Below are 16273 nucleotides of genomic sequence, written 5' to 3'. Positions count from 1 at the left end.
ACTGGAAGACAACCACAATAGTAATCTCCATACTGTGGTTAAAATCGGTCCTACCATGTCTCTGAATGAGAGCTGGAGATGTGCAATCAGTTTCCTTTCGTGCTTGAGAAACAGTAAATTGATTGTCTAGTGCCATCTACTGAAGGCACGGCTTCTGAATCAGGAAATGGAATTGAATTAATTCTCCAGCATTTTCAGTGAAACTGCCCGAATACAATTAGCACAATGGTATTCCACAGGCACAGGTTAATGATTAGATAAGGTAAACCTCTGAAATAAATATTCAACTCCAGATGATAGGATTATTTAAATTTTATTCATAATATATAAATATATGATTTTAAATGAGGGTCCTGTACTTCCTACAGGACTCATTTCTTGTCTCTGATTGCTCCAGTTACCAGTGATCTGAACTCATTCAGTATAACGATCCGTCAGCCAGCACCAAGGCCCCTCTTCCCACCCTGCTTCCAGCAAAAGACTTGGGGAAGAGGAGTGGGGAGAGGTGTTGTGGCACAGTGGGTAGCATCCCTACCTCTGAACCACAAGCTTTGGGTTTAAGACCTTCCCCAGGACTTGATGGCCAAGGAAGGTGCCGCACCAATTTGTAAATCTTTCCAACACGCCAATGGCAGGTAATGATGGGAGAGATTCTTGGTCAGAAAGGTGATGAAAATGAAATTGGAGTCCCTACCGCCACTATTTAGAGTGATAGAGTGGCACAGTGTTTAGCACTGCTGCCTCACAGCGCCAGGGACCCGGGTTTGATTCCGACCTTTGGTGACTGTCTGTGTGGAGTTACACAAACTCCCCATGTCTGCATGCGTTTCCTCCGGGTGCTCCGGTTTCCTCCTACAGTACCAAAGAAGTGCAGGTTAGGTGGATTGACCATGCTAAATTTTCCCTTGGTGCCAAAGGTTGGGTGGGTTATGGAGTTATAGGGGAGTGGGCCTAAGTCTGGTGCTCTTTCAGAGTCGGTACAGACCCGAAGGGCTGAATGGCCTCCTTCTGCACTTATCAGGTTTCTATAATTCTATGATACATAACTTCGAACTATAACATTGGCTGGGTGGCCTGTGTGGATTTGATTCATCCCCATTCTGTCTGGAGAAGCTTTGGGATTTGCATCCTTGCTCTATCTGTTGTGGAGGTTGTGATGTTGTGACCTGGACCTGTCGTTGAGTCGCAGAGACTCAAAGAGGAGAATAGGAGTGGCCCCACAGTAGAGCAGAGGCTCTTCTGTCCCCGATTCCAGCAACAAACAGAACTTCCACCCACCTCCCAATGGTCACATTGGGCGGGAATCTCCCATCCCACGACAGTGTCCACGCCGTCGTAAACGGCATCGCATGGCGCTGGAGCAGTTCACGGCGCTCCAGCTGCCGATCGCGGCGTGAACTGTGTGCTGCGGGATCCGCGCATGCGCAGTGGCCTCCTTCAACGTGCTGGCCCCGACGCAACATGGCGCAGGACTACAGGGCCGGCGTGTAGGAAAGGAGGCCCCCAGCTAGAGAGGTCGGCCCGCCAATTGGTGGGCCCCGATCGCAGGCCAGGCCACATCGGCCAATGGCGAGAGCGGATAATCGCGTTCCGGCACGGGGTGGCGTGGCCCGGTCGCGTGGATTCTCTAGCCCGACCCAGGGCTGGGAGAATCCAGCCCATCATTCCCCTCACCTTGAGCCACAGATTCCTGCACATATTTGGAAGTGCATCAGATTTTCATGTATAATTATGAAGCTCGCTCAATTCCGGCAGTGATGCTGTTTTAACTGACTGAGAACTTCCATCTGCACAAAAGATATGTTATATCCTGTTGATAGCCAAGTATTGAATGAGAAAGGAAGACTTTCATTTCCGTAGCATCTTCCCTATCCTGCAGTGGTGTTGGGATTGGTCTCAGGGTTAAGGCTGGGCTGGAGAGTACTGAACTCATCAGAGTTAGCACCAGTTAACGGGTGAATACAGACACAATAAGTAAAAAATATTTATTTGATTATCTGGAAACACTGCTGGCGTCATGATCAATATCAACAGAAACCGTCAGGCACTTTTACAAAATTTAACCAGATTTACTGAATCCCAGAGACTTTTAAAGTTAACTGTTCCAAACAGCTTCTCCCAATCGATGCACTGACATAGAAATGGCTCCAGGCAGGCAGTGTGAATATTCAGTGTTCTATTACTGTAAATTAAACCTTCATTACTGGCTGCTGCAACATGGTGCAGCACTTTTAAATTAATAGCCATTGTCCACTGGGCGCACTGTGCTCACTGTGTATGAGAAGCTATTCTTAACCATGTTAGAAATCAGGTCATCAGCAAATGAGTGGGTGTGTTTATAATGAAGTCTGGATTAGAATGCTTAAAAGCTACATCTTGGACCGGGTGGATGAAGTGTTTAGAAATGAGTTCTGCACTACATGGATTGGTGTGCTTAGAAACTGAGTGAAGCTCCCTTTACAATGTCCCACCTAAAGCCCCCAGGCTTGTGACAACCTGGGTTAGATACAGGAGGAGAGGTCCCGAATGAACCATTTTTAAATTTTCCATACAACTCCTATTCACATGATCGAGGTTACCACTTTCGTACAAGGCCATCTTGTGCCTTGGGCTTAAGCCCAGATGAAACTGGGGAAGCATCCATACAAACATAGAGAGGAGTTTTCTTTAACCTCATCTCTCAATGCCAGAATCAGCTCCAGATCCCAGATGTAAAAGGGTAAGGCACTAATCTCCACCCAAATTGCATTGCATATACATTTCTACATTTGTTCAGTAAATTCACTCAGTGTCAGCCCCACCCTTCTTGCTCCCATGGGCAGCCCCGTACTGACTGAGCACAGTACAGGCTTCATGGCCAACTAGAACACTGACCACTCCTCACGCTGGGCATGGACCCCACCCTATCAGAACAACAGCCACACAGCTACGTGCTTATACTTCACCAGATGTGGAGTGACTCTGGGCATCTCCTGCATCAGTCACCCAGAAACTTTCAATTCCAGAATTAGCAAACACCACCACATTGTCCACTTTCAGATAGTGGACCTGCAGATCCTTTTCTGTTGCCCACCTTCGGAGGAGGACTCTCCAATAATAATACCAAATCCAGTCATTAACCCACAGTTCTGCTGGTACCTGGGTTTTCTGGATGGCTGTTCATTATGGGAATGTCTGCAAACCTCATGCTTCACCTCCCCCTGCCACACCTGCTGGACATTGGCTTGCAGGCTTCAGCTCAACTTGCTGAACTCCGCTGGTCACACAAGGTCCATCTCAAGTGGAACATTAATTCTTTTGGTGCTGCATGTATCCTTCTTCGTGTCCGGAAGAGGTTCACCATCGGGCTGGTTGGCATTGTGTGCTTCGATGGTCTTGTTCAGTTCCTGGCGAGCTCGGCGTACAAAGTATAGCATCATAGCAACACTGATGAAGATCTAGACAGAAACAGACACAACAGGTCCATGTATAAGCCGATGAAAACTTTCCTCACACTGTGTTGGACTCGCTGGTCCAATTACTCTGGGTATCATTCACAAAAAAAGTTAATTTGAGTTCTTTGACACTTCATCTCCTTTTCATCCTCCACCACTCAACCCTCCCCCTCTTTCCACCTCTTTTGAGCACAGTTTCCACAGGTATCCTTTGTGTGGAAGGCTGGATAAAAATATGAGCTGGCTATTCAACCACAGGGGTAGACACAGCCCACTGCAATTACAGTTTCAACTGAATTCTGTGCATCACATAATTTCCAGCAGGGGGCAGTGGATCAGCCGAGACTCCTGTTCCCCTTGCCCAAAGGCGGGTCTTCAGGCATTTTTGGCCGACTCATGCAGTCGATGATTCTCTTACTCACATGAGCAGTAAGGAATGCCGAGGCTGACCTTTATCATCAGAACAAAGAACAAAGAAAAGTACAGCACAGGAACAGGCCCTTCGGCCCTCCAAGCCCGTGCCGACCATGCTGCCTGACTAAACTACAATCTTCTACACTTCCTGGGGCCGTATCCCTCTATTCCCATCCTATTCATGTATTTGTCAAGATGCCCCTTAAATGTCACTATCGTCCCTACTTCCACCACCTCCTCCGGCAGCGAGTTCCAGGCACCCACTACCCTCTGTGTAAAAAGCTTGCCTCGTCCATCTACTCTAAACCTTGCCCCTCGCACCTTAAACCTATGCGCCCTAGTAATTGACCCCACTACCCTGGGGAAAAGCCTCTGACTATCCAGAACTATCAGGAATCTGTTGAATATGTGAGGAAGCAAAAACAAGGCATTTACTTCCCGGGGTTATTATAAAATAATGTTTTATCCTCCTGAAAATAATTCTGTCAAATTGAGGCCATTGTAACATCAAATAATATACCCAAACTCTGTGACATTTTCCATAATGACAAAATGGTAAATGTCTATCTAAGTCTGTCACACTATAATTTCACCATCTCCCCAATTGAGAGACTCTGGGCGCGATTCTTCGACCCCGTTGTGCTCTAGCTTGAGCGAAACAAGACCGGTGAATTGCAGGAGAGGCAGAAAACGAGAACTGCACGCGCCAGGCATCAGTTTGTGATGCAACCAGCCCGTTCCCCTAGGCGAAATCTCGCCTAAGCGTGACGAGAAACCAATTATCAGCACTTAAGCCCTATTTTCATACAGTGAACGAGAGCCCTGGTGGTTCCCCATGGCCTGCACCATCGTGTCGATGCCCTCGGCGATGACCAGCAAGTGGTCACGCTGGCGCCGATTAGTACTCCTTTTGAAAAACGTGAACCTGGCGGAAGGGCTTTTGTGGGGAGCCGAGGCGCCATATTGCCACCCCAGTGCTTGGCAGGGGTTGGGGGGAAATTGGCAATCGTGGTTAAGTGAGCACTTCAGACAACCCAAGTGGATTACCTGGGTGGACAGGCCATGTAGCATGTGGGAGTCGTTGTCGAGCATCCCAATCACACATAGATGCATGGATACTGTGCTTGAACACTGCAGGAGGCAACACCACACACGCAGCAGCCAACATCTGGACATCCAGGGAATGGGACACAGTTCCGGGGACATGTCCACGGCCAGAGGGTGGGTGAGTGCCACGGGGAGGGGAGATGCCTGGAGGGATGGGCCAAGTGTTCGGAGGATGGGCCGCATTGCAGAAGAAAGTGACAGAGGTGTCATACCGGTTGTGCACAAGGGTGTTTATTGTATTTTACAATTCCCCACCCTACCGATGATGCTGCCCCCTCCCCCAACCCCTCACCCCCTACCTACCTCCACCACTGTATACCTCCTCCCCCGATGTGCTCTGTGATCCTCGATACATAGATACATTGAAGGTAGGAGCAGGAGGCCTTTTGGCCCTTTGATCCTGCTCCGCCATTCATCACGATCATGGCTGATCATCCAACTCAATAGCCTAATCCTGCTTTCTCCCCATAGCCTTTGATCCAATTCTCCCCATGTGTTATATCTAGCACTTGGGGTGAATGGGATCTCCCAGCTCTTGTCTATGTCTAAGGGTGTCCCTAGGATGAACAACTAAGGTGGGGGCACCGAGCTGCTTATTTTGTCCCGTGGCCTTCGATGCCCCTGGCGGGCGTCCTCTGGAGGCTCTGAGGCCGGAGGGCCCCGGCTCACTTGTCGGCGCCACATGCACAGCTGTGCCACCCTGTCCCGTGTGCTGGCTGTGAGACGCAGCCTCATCAGAGGGGTGGAACTCGGGGGAGGGGGGGGCTGGTGGCCATCGTCGCCACCCCATGGGATGGGTCCGGGTTGGCACCCGGTGCCCCCTCCTCCCACTCGGTACCCGTAGGGCTCTGGGGGTTCACCTTGGGATGGAGGGGCAGCTGGTTCGAGCCCCGGCTGCCCCTGCATCATCTGGCTCTGCCAGCCCTGGCAGTTCCCCATGGTTTGCACCATCATGCCGGCGCCCTCGGCAATGATCCACAGTGACTGGGACATGTTCTGCAGTGCCACGGCAATGCCTACCTCCGACTGGGACAAGTTCCGCAGCGCCTCAGACAAACCATTTGAGAGCAGGACATGTTTGTAGAACCTCATCAATGTCAGCCTGGTACTGATCGTATCCCCCAGCGAGGCGGACATTGTGCCGTGAACCTCAGTGATGGCCGTCACCGATTACGGGACGCCTTGGACACCTTCACTAATGGTGCCGATATCGTGCACCAGGCTCTTCACGGTAGTCATCCCCTTGCAGTGTTGGCTTCGTGCCATGCATTGCCATCACGGGAACGCCGTATCCTCTGGGTCTCCTCTAATCAGCTATGGACCTGTTGGAGTGATGCCGAATCTCACTCTGAATGTCCCGGTCGCCCCCTAACATCTCCATCAGCTCTGGGCATACCTCTTCCATAGCCTCAGCATCAAGCTGGGACCCAGCTGGGTCCTGGGATCCAGCAGATGTCTGACTGCTGTCTTGCCTGGAGGTTCCTGTCTCCACCTGATGTACATTAGCAGCAGTGTGGTGCTCACCAGATTGTGCCCCAGAAGCCTGACCACTAACATTTCCCACCGAGGTGCGTGTATCTGTGCTGGTAGAGGGTGGGGATGGCAGCTGTGACACAACTATTATGGTGCAATCCTCAGAACTCTCCCCGAGGTGGTCTCATGGGAGGCTGGAGAGGGTGCTGGAGGACCTCCGGGAGAATGGACATGTGGCCAATGGGAGGGATTGGTCAGTCAGTAAGGCAATAACTCATGTTTGACAGGTCCTCTGGGTGGAGTTCAGTGGTTCCTCCCCTCTGCAGCATCTGCCAGCCTCCGCATTGGTGACCGCCCTGTCCTAGAATTGTTGGGGGGGAGGGGGGGGGGGGGGGGGGGGGGGGGCTAGTGAGCCTGGTGCCGGCAAATCGGTTGATGAGCCTTCATTTGTGGCGAGAAGCCCGTGGGGCCTCTTCAAATGGACCAATTCACGGTGAATAGCATTGCCGGTCTCGCCAGGTTGAGTGCCGGGAAGCTCGTGGCAGTTCCCGGTCTCTACCACACTTTGGAGAATCACACCCTCTAGCTCACCACTGCTGGCTAGGCTAGTGTAATTCTAGTGCCTCGTTTTCCACAGGTACCTCTCAGTATTAATGTAGACAGAAGGGTTTATAATGGAAGTGTGATATCAGGACAGTGTGTGTGATTCTACAATGGAGAATTACACCTCTACACCGTGGTTGAGTGATACCTCATCCTTTAATGCCACTTCATCTGAAGACTACTGTTGTAACCCCAATGGAGGTCACGGGATCAGGACAATGCGATTTACCATGACCTCCTCGGAATATGAACATCTCCTTTAAGGGGGACAGGACTTCCCCTTTAAGGGGATGTGTGTTCCCCTCTACAATGAGAGTCCCAGCTGTATAAAAACCCTGGTCTAGGTGCAGGTGTATGCACTCTCCCTCCCTTTCCTTCCAAACTTATCATTCTCCAACCATTCTCCCTCACTCTCCCTCCTTCTAGTCTCCCTCCACTCTCACTCACTCTCCATCCAACCAGATCACTTCCCCACCCTCCATCCAATCCAATCACTCCCTCACTCTCCCTCCAACCTCATCACTTTCCCTCCCTCTCCCTCTGACCTTATCACTCTCCCTCCCTCCAGTCTCCCTCACTCACCATTTACTCTTACTACCATCCATGTAGTCTGTAGGGCCTGTAGGGGCTGTTTAGCACAGGGCTAAATCGCTGGCTTTGAAAGCGGACCAAGGCAGGCCAGCAGCACGGTTCGATTCCCGTACCAGCCTCCCTGAGCAGGCGCCGTAATGTGGCGACTAAGGGCTTTTCACAGTCACTTCATTTGAAGCCTACTTGTGACAATAAGCGATTTTCATTTCATTTCATCCTCATTTCCTGACTCTCTGTCCACTCTCCCTTGTGAGGAATAAAACAATGGGGCGAATAGCTTCAATTAACAGAAACCTTTCATTTACTGTGTGGGAAATGAGAAACCCTGTTCCTTGATAGGATAACTCTCTCACCCAATGGAAGATCCTCCTGCAGTAGGATACCCCTGTCCACTGCCGCACCCCACCCAGTGTTGAGGTAGCCCAGTCTCCCAATTTTAAAAAAAATCTCCAAATTTGGAGTGCAGCCGATGGAAGAGTAACAGATTTCAGCTTATTCAATGGTCCACAAATAAACCGAGCTGAGTGGAGCAGCCAGTCTGTTGAGGATGTGGGCTGAAATTGGACACTTGGGGCTGCATGCTCCGCCCCGCCACGCCACTTTTCAGCCTCGACCCGCCGGCGGGATTCTCCGTTACGCTGGCCGGTCAATGGGGTTTCCCACTGTGGGGCAGCCCCGCGGGCGTCGGCAAAACGGAGAATCCCACCCTTGGTCTATAACATCACTCCTACAGCTTCACTAGCTGAACTCAATTGCCCATTAATATATCCACCCTGTCAATACCAGCTACAAGGGACCGCTGGGAGCCAAGAAAACTGCAAGATTTAATCTTTTCTGTGACTCTACGTTTCATAGTTCATTTTAAATTAGTCTTTTTTATTTATTCTTGAGAAGCAAATCCAAATTTACTGACCACCCTCGGTTAACCTTGAGAAGTGGCGGTGCTCCCTCAGCTTCAGTGTGCCGCGGGTTCCAGCACTTTGACCCAGAGGTGATGAAGGATGTGTTCTATTGTGAGTTTAGATTCGATCCACCCTCTTGAAAATCAGCTTTTTAGTTGCAGTAATTGCAGTTTTCACAATAATTTTAATGGACATCGATTATTCTATGCACAAGTGCCTGCAGATATATTTTGGTTAACGTTTTAAGGGCAATGTTACGTATCTCTGAATTTACCCCAGAAAGAATATCATTTTGAGTTTACTTTCAGATTTACACATCATAAGCAGTGGAAACATTTTTAAAATCTCCACTTCTTATTTATGCAATGGATGCAGCCACCTTAACTACGAAAATGGTCGCTTTATACCTCGTGGCCCCTTCTTGCATTTCAGATTGTCACTAACACACACAACCCCCACCTCAAGTTGACTAGAGCGAGGGTAGGTCCGATCAAGGACAGTAGCGGGAGATTGTGTATTGAGTCTGAAGAGATAGGAGAGGCCTTGAACGAGTACTTTTCTTCTGTATTTACAAATGAGAGGGGCCATATTGTTGGAGAGGACAGTGTGAAACAGACTGGTAAGCTCGAGGAAATACTTGTCAGGAAGGAAGATGTGATGGGCATTTTGAAAAACTTGAGGATAGACAAGACCCCCGGGCCTGACGGGATATATCCAAGGATTCTACGGGAAGCAAGAGATGAAATTGCAGAGCCGTTGGCAATGATCTTTTCGTCCTCACTGTCAATAGGGGTGGTACCAGGAGATTGGAGAGTGGCGAATGTCGTGCCCCTGTTCAAAAAAGGGAATAGGGATAACCCTGGGAATTACAAGCCAGTTAGTCTTACTTCGGTGGTAGGCAAAGTCATGGAAAGGGTACTGAAGGATAGGATTTCTGAGCATCTGGAAAGACACTGCTTGATTAGGGTTAGTCAGCACGGATTTGTGAGGGGTAGGTCTTGCCTTACAAGTTTTATTGAATTCTTTGAGGAGGTGACCAAGCATGTGGATGAAGGTAAAGCAGTGGATGTAGTGTACATGGATTTTAGTAAGGCATATGATAAGGTTCCCCATGGTAGACTTCTGCAGAAAGTAAGGAGACATGGGATAGTGGGAAATTTGGCCAGTTAGATAACGAACTGGCTAATCGATAGAAGTCAGAGAGTGGTGGTAGATGGCGAATATTCAGCCTGGATCCCAGTTACCAGTGGCGTACCGCAGGGATCAGTTCTGGGTCCTCTGCTGTTTGTGATTTTCATTAATGACTTGGATGAGGGAGTTGAAGGGTGGGTCAGTAAATTTGCAGATGATACGAAGATTGGTGGAGTTGTGGATAGTGATGAGGGCTGTTGTCAGCTGCAAAGAGACATAGATAGGATGCAGAGCTGGGCTGAGAAGTGGCAGATGGAGTTTAACCCTGAAAAGTGTGAGGTTGTCCATTTTGGAAGGACAAATATGAATGCGGAATACAGGGTTAACGGTAGAGTTCTTGGCAATGTGGAGGAGCAGAGAGATCTTGGAGTCTATGTTCATACATCTTTGAAAGTTGCCACTCAAGTGGATAGAGCTGTAAAGACGGCCGATGGTGTGCTAGCGTTAACAGAGGGATTGAATTTAAGAGCTGAGAGGTGATGATGCAGCTGTACAAAACTTTGGTAAGGCCACATTTGGAGTACTTTGTACAGTTCTGGTCGCCTCATTTGAGGAAGGATGTGGAAGCTTTGGAAAAGGTGCAAAGGAGATTTACCAGGATGTTGCCTGGAATGGAGAGTAGGTCTTACGAGGAAAGGTTGAGGATGCTAGGCCTTTTCTCATTAGAACGGAGAAGGATGAGGGGCGACTTGATAGAGGTTTATAAGATGATCAGGGGAATAGATAGAGTAGACAGTCAGAGACTTTTTCCCCGGGTGGACCAAACCATTACAAGGGGACATAAATTTAAGGTGAATGGTGGAAGATATAGGGGGGATGTCAGAGGTAGGTTCTTTACCCAGAGAGTAGTGGGGGCATGGAATGCACTGCCTGTGGAAGTAGTTGAGTCGGAAACATTAGGGACCTTCAAGCAGCTATTGGATAGGTACATGGATTACGGTAAAATGATATCGTGTAGATTTATTTGTTCTTAAGGGCAGCACGGTAGCATTGTGGATAGCACAATTGCTTCACACCTCCAGGGTCCCAGGTTCGATTCCGGCTTGGGTCACTGTCTGTGTGGAGTCTGCACATCCTCCCCGTGTCTGCGTGGGTTTCCTCCGGGTGCTCCGGTTTCCTCCCACAGTCCAAAGATGTGCAGGTTAGGTGGATTGGCCATGATAAATTGCCCTTGGTGTTGGGTGGAGGTGTTGCCTATGGGTAGGGTGATCTTTCCAAGAGCTGGTGCAGACTCAATGGGCCGAATGGCCTCCTTCTGCACTGTAAATTCAATGATAATCTATGATTAATCTAGGACAAAGGTTCGGCACAACATTGTGGGCCGAAGGGCCTGTTCTGTGCTGTATTTTTCTATGTTCAAGTTGGACAGCTGAGCACTATTCATTCACTCTCTCCACTTCCCAGCACTCCACCAGCACTGTCAACAAGAGGATGGATCTGTACGCATTGTTAATGTAAAAGTGTCCCATATTTCAAAAGAGGAACAGCGGAATACCAAATCAGAAATGAGGAATAAAAGAGGTGATATGGGAGAAACAGAGGCCAGTTTGAACCAGGAGAGTCCAGGACAGTCAGCAGGAGTGAAGGAGAGTGGACAGAGAGTGAGGGCGAGTGGATGGAGAGCGAGGGGTGAGTTGACGGAGAGCGAGGATGAGTGGACGGAGAATGAGGGTGAGTGGGCGGAGAGTGAGGGTGAGTGGACAGAGAGTGGACGGAGAGCGAGGGTGAGTGGACGGAGAGCGAGGGTGAGTGGACGGAGAGCGAGGGTGAGTGGACGGAGAGCGAGGGAGAGTGGACGGAGAGCGAGGGAGAGTGGACGGAGAGCGAGGGCGAGTGGAAGGAAAACGAAGGTGAGTGGGTGGAGAGCGAGGGTGAGTGGGCGGAGAGCGAGGGTGAGTGGACGGAGAGCGAGGGTGAGTGGACGGAGAGCGAGGGTGAGTGGACGGAGAGCGAGGGAGAGTGGACGGAGAGCGAGGGTGAATGGGCGGATAGCGAGGGCGAGTGGAAGGAAAACGAAGGTGAGTGGGCGGAGAGCGAGGGTGAGTGGGCGGAGAGCGAGGAAGAGTGGGCGGAGAGCGAGGGTGAGTGGGCGGAGAACGAGGGTGAGTGGGCGGAGAGCGAGGGTGAGTGGGCGGAGAGCGAGGGTGAGTGGACGGAGAGCGAGGGTGAGTGGGCGGAGAGCGAGGGTGAGTGGGCAGAGTGCGAGGGTGAGTGGGCAGAGTGCGAGGGTGAGTGGGCGGAGTGCGAGGGTGAGTGGGCGGAGAGCGAGGGTGAGTGGGCGGAGAGCGAGGGTGAGTGGGCGGAGAGCGAGGGTGAGTGGGCGGAGAGCGAGGGTGAGTGGGCGGAGAGCGAGGGTGAGTGGGCGGAGAGCGAGGGTGAGTGGGCGGAGAGCGAGGGTGAGTGGGCGGAGAGCGAGGGTGAGTGGACGGAGAGCGAGGGTGAGTGGGCGGAGAGCGAGGGTGAGTGGGCGGAGAGCGAGGGTGAGTGGGCGGAGAGCGAGGGTGAGTGGGCGGAGAGCGAGGGAGAGTGGGCGGAGAGCGAGGGTGAGTGAGCGGAGAGCGAGGGTGAGTGGACGGAGAGCGAGGGTGAGTGGGCGGAGAGCGAGGGTGAGTGGACGGAGAGCGAGGGAGAGTGGACGGAGAGCGAGGGGGAGTGAGCGGAGAGCGAGGGGGAGTGGGCGGAGAGCGAGGGGGAGTGGGCGGAGAGCGAGGGGGAGTGGGCGGAGAGCGAGGGGGAGTGGGCAGAGAGCGAGGGGGAGTGAGCGGAGAGCGAGGGTGAGTGAGCGGAGAGCGAGGGTGAGTGGGCGGAGAGCGAGGGTGAGTGGGCGGAGAGCGAGGGTGAGTGGGCGGAGAGCGAGGGTGAGTGGGCGGAGAGCGAGGGTGAGTGGGCGGAGAGCGAGGGTGAGTGGGCGGAGAGCGAGGGTGAGTGGGCGGAGAGCGAGGGTGAGTGGGCGGAGAGCGAGGGTGAGTGGGCGGAGAGCGCGGGGGAGTGGGCGGCGAGCGAGGGTGAGTGGGCGGAGAGTGAGAATGAGTGGGCGGAGAGTGAGAATGAGTGGGCGGAGAGTGAGAATGAGTGGGCGGAGCGTGAGGGTGAGTGGGCGGAGCGTGAGGGTGAGTGGGCGGAGAGCGAGGGTGAGTGGGCGGAGAGCGAGGGTGAGTGGGCGGAGAGCGAGGGTGAGTGGGCGGAGAGCGAGGGTGAGTGGGCGGAGAGCGAGGGTGAGTGGGCGGAGAGCGAGGGTGAGTGGGCGGAGAGCGAGAATGAGTGGGCGGAGAGCGAGAGTGAGTGGGCGGAGAGCGAGAGTGAGTGGGCGGAGAGCGAGGGTGAGTGGGCGGAGAGTGAGGGTGAGTGGGCGGAGAGCTAGAGTGAGTGGACAGAGAGCGAGGATGAGTGGACGGAGAGTGAGGGAGAGTGATTTGGAGTGCGATGGTCTGTGGGTGGAGTGCGGAGGGGGAGTGGACGGAGAGCGAGGGAGAGTGGGCGGAGAGCGAGGGTGAGTGGACGGAGAGCGAGCGTGAGTGGTCGGAGAGCGAGGGTGAGTGGTCGGAGAGCGAGGGTGAGTGGGCGGAGAGCGAGGGTGAGTGGGCGGAGAGCGAGGGAGAGTGGGCGGAGAGCGAGGGAGAGTGGGCGGAGAGCGAGGGAGAGTGGACGGAGAGTGACGTAGAGCGAGGGAGAGTGGATGGAGAGCAAGGGAGAGTAGACGCGGGGCACAGGTGAGTGGATGGAGAGTGACTGAGTGGATGGAGAGTGGAGGGACATCGAGGATGAGTGAACGGAGAGTGAGGGAATGTGTATGGACAGTAATAAAATCGTGAGCGAGGGAGAATGGAGGGAGGGGAAGTAGAGTGGATGGAAAGTGAAAAGATTGAAGAGAGCGAGGTTGGAGAGTGATACGGTTGGAGGGGGAGTGAGGAGAGTGATGAGGTTGGAGGGAGTGAGGGCGAGTGGATGAAGATGAACTGAAGTGAAAAGATAGTGAAGAAGAGCAAGGTCCAGGAACTGTTCATACATTAAATGCTGCACGATCTGTTTTTAACCATGAGAAATGGAGCATCTTTACGCAGATTCATTTACTCTTTAATTTGATCCTATTCGCCCCAAGTGCTATATCCAGCCGCTTCGTGAATATTTCATGGTTTTAGCATCAACTACTTCCTGTGGTAATAAATTCCACAGGCTCACCACTTTTTGGTTGAAGAAATGTCTCCTCATCTCTGTGCGAAGTGGTTTACCCTGGATCCACCCACCGACTATCGGGAACATCTTCCCCGCGTCTACCCTCTCCATAAGACCATAAGAGATAGAAGTAGAATTTGGCCACTCGGCCCATCGATTCAATCATGGCTGATATTTTTCTCATCCCCATTCTCCTGCCTTCCCCCTACAACCCCTAAGCCCCGTATTAATCAAGAACCTATCTACCTCTAAAGACACTCTTTAAAGACACTCAGTGATTTGGCCTCCACAGCCTTCTGCGGCAAAGAGTTCCACAGATTCACCGCCCTCTGGCTTAAGAAATTCCTCCTCATCTCTGTTTTAAAGGATCGTCCCTTTAGTCTGAGATTGTGTACCCTGCTTCTTGTTTTTCCTACAAGTGGAAACATCTTCTCCACGTCCACTCTATCCAGGCCACGCAGTATCCTGTAAGTTTCAATAAGAACCCCCTCATCCCCCTCAACTAGGACATGGAACATAGAACAGCACAGCACAGTACAGGCCCTTCAGCCCACAATGTTGTGCCGACCATTTATCCTAATCGAAGATCAACCTAACCTACACCCCTTCAATTCACTGCTGTCCATGTGCTTGTCTAAGAGTGGCTTAAATGTCCCTAATGACTCTGACTCCACCACCTCTGCTGGCAGTGCATTCCACACACCCACCACTCTCTGTGTAAAGAACCTACCTCTGACATCTCCCCTATACCTTCCTCCAATCACATTAAAATTATGTCCCCTAGTGCCAGCCATTTCCACTCTGGGGAAAAGTCTCTGGCTATCCACTCTATCCATGCCTCTCATCACCTTGTACACCTCTATCAAGTCACCTCTCTGCCTTCTTCGCTCTAGTGAGAATAGCCCTAGCTCCCTCAACCTTTCTTCATAAGACATGCCCTTCAGTCCAGGCAGCATCCTGGTAAATCTCCTCTGTACCCTCTCCAAAGCATCATCTTTCCTGTAATGAGGCGACCAGAACTGGACACAATATTCCAAGTGTGGTCGAACGAGGGTTTTATAAAGCCGCAGCAAAACCTCGCGGCTCTTAAACTCAATCCCCCTGTTAATGAAAGCCAACACACCATACGCCGTCTTAACAACCCTATCAACCTTGGTGGCAACTTTGAGGGATCTATGTACATGGACCCCAAGATCCCTCTGTTCCTCCACACTTCCAAGAAACCTGCCATTAACCCTGTATTCAGCATTCAAAATCGACCTTCCAAAATGAATCACTTCACATTTATCAAGGTTGAACTCCATCTGCCACTTCTCAGCCCAGCTCTGCATCCTGTCAATGTCCTGTTATAACCTGCAACAACCCTCAACACTATCTACAACTCCCCCAACCTTCGTGTCATCGGCAAACTTACTAACCCATCCTTCCACTTCCTCATCCAAGTCATTTATAAAAACCACAAAGAGCAGAGGTCCCAGAACAGATCCTTGCGGGACACCACTGGCCACCGACCTCCAGGCGGTATACTTTCCATCCACTACCACTCGCTGTCTTCTTTCGGCCAGCCAACTCTGTATCCAGACAGCCAAATTTCCCTGTATCCCATACCCCCTAACTTTTTGAATGAGCCTACCATGAGGAACGTTGTCAAATGCCTTACTGAAATCCATATAGACCACATCCACTGCCCGCCCTTCATCAATGTGTCTCGTCACATCCTCAAAGAATTCAATGAGGCTTGTGTAAGGCATGACCTGCCCCTCACAAATCCATGCTGACTGTCTTTAATCAAACTATGTTTTTCTAAGTAATCATAAATCCTATCTCTCCGAATCCTTTCCAATATTTTGCTCACCACAGACGTAAGACTGATGGGTCTGTAATTCCCAGGGATTTCCCTATTCCCTTTCTTGAACAGGGGAACAACATTCACCTCCCTCCAATCATCCGGTACTACTCCAGTGCAGAGTGAGGACGCAAAGATCATCGCCAACGGCGCAGCAATCTCCTCCCTCGCTTCCCGTAGTAACCTTGGGTATATCCCGTCAGGCCCAGGGGACTTATCTATGCTGATGCTTTTCAAAATTTCCAGCACATCCTCCTTCTTAATGTCAACCTGTTTGAGTCTATTAACCTGGTTCACACTGTTCTCATGAGCAACAAGGTCCGTCTCTCTCATGAATACTGAATCAAAATATTAGTTTAGGGCCTCCCCTACTTCCTCAGACTCTAGGCACAAGTTCCCTTCACTATCCCTGATCGGCCCTACTCTCACTCTGATCATCCAGTCAGAGTACAGACCCAGAGTCCTCAACCGTTAGGATTTTATAAGTCTCTATGAGATACCCCCTCATTTTTCTGAACTTCAGCGAGAACAATACTAAC

General features: G+C 51.3%; 1 protein-coding gene across 2 annotated transcripts in view; it reads right to left on the bottom strand.

Annotated features, from left to right (window-relative positions):
• Window positions 1-1970: 1970 nt before the first annotated feature.
• The window catches only part of LOC140430881 (transmembrane protein 64-like), a 76442-nt gene continuing 62139 nt past the window's right edge, over window positions 1971-16273 (bottom strand). For both annotated transcript variants that reach the window (XR_011949575.1, XM_072518657.1), the window contains one exon: window positions 1971-3437. Coding sequence is in view for 1 of the 2 variants with exons in the window: in XM_072518657.1 (XP_072374758.1) it covers window positions 3261-3437 (177 nt within the window). In the remaining variant the exon portion in view is untranslated. The remainder of the gene's footprint in view (window positions 3438-16273) is intronic.

This window comes from Scyliorhinus torazame, chromosome 10 (assembly GCF_047496885.1).
Source record: "Scyliorhinus torazame isolate Kashiwa2021f chromosome 10, sScyTor2.1, whole genome shotgun sequence".
In the NCBI taxonomy this organism is placed as follows: domain Eukaryota; kingdom Metazoa; phylum Chordata; class Chondrichthyes; order Carcharhiniformes; family Scyliorhinidae; genus Scyliorhinus; species Scyliorhinus torazame.
Note: the sequence above shows the minus strand (reverse complement) of the source record. Positions and strands in the feature narration are given on the sequence as shown.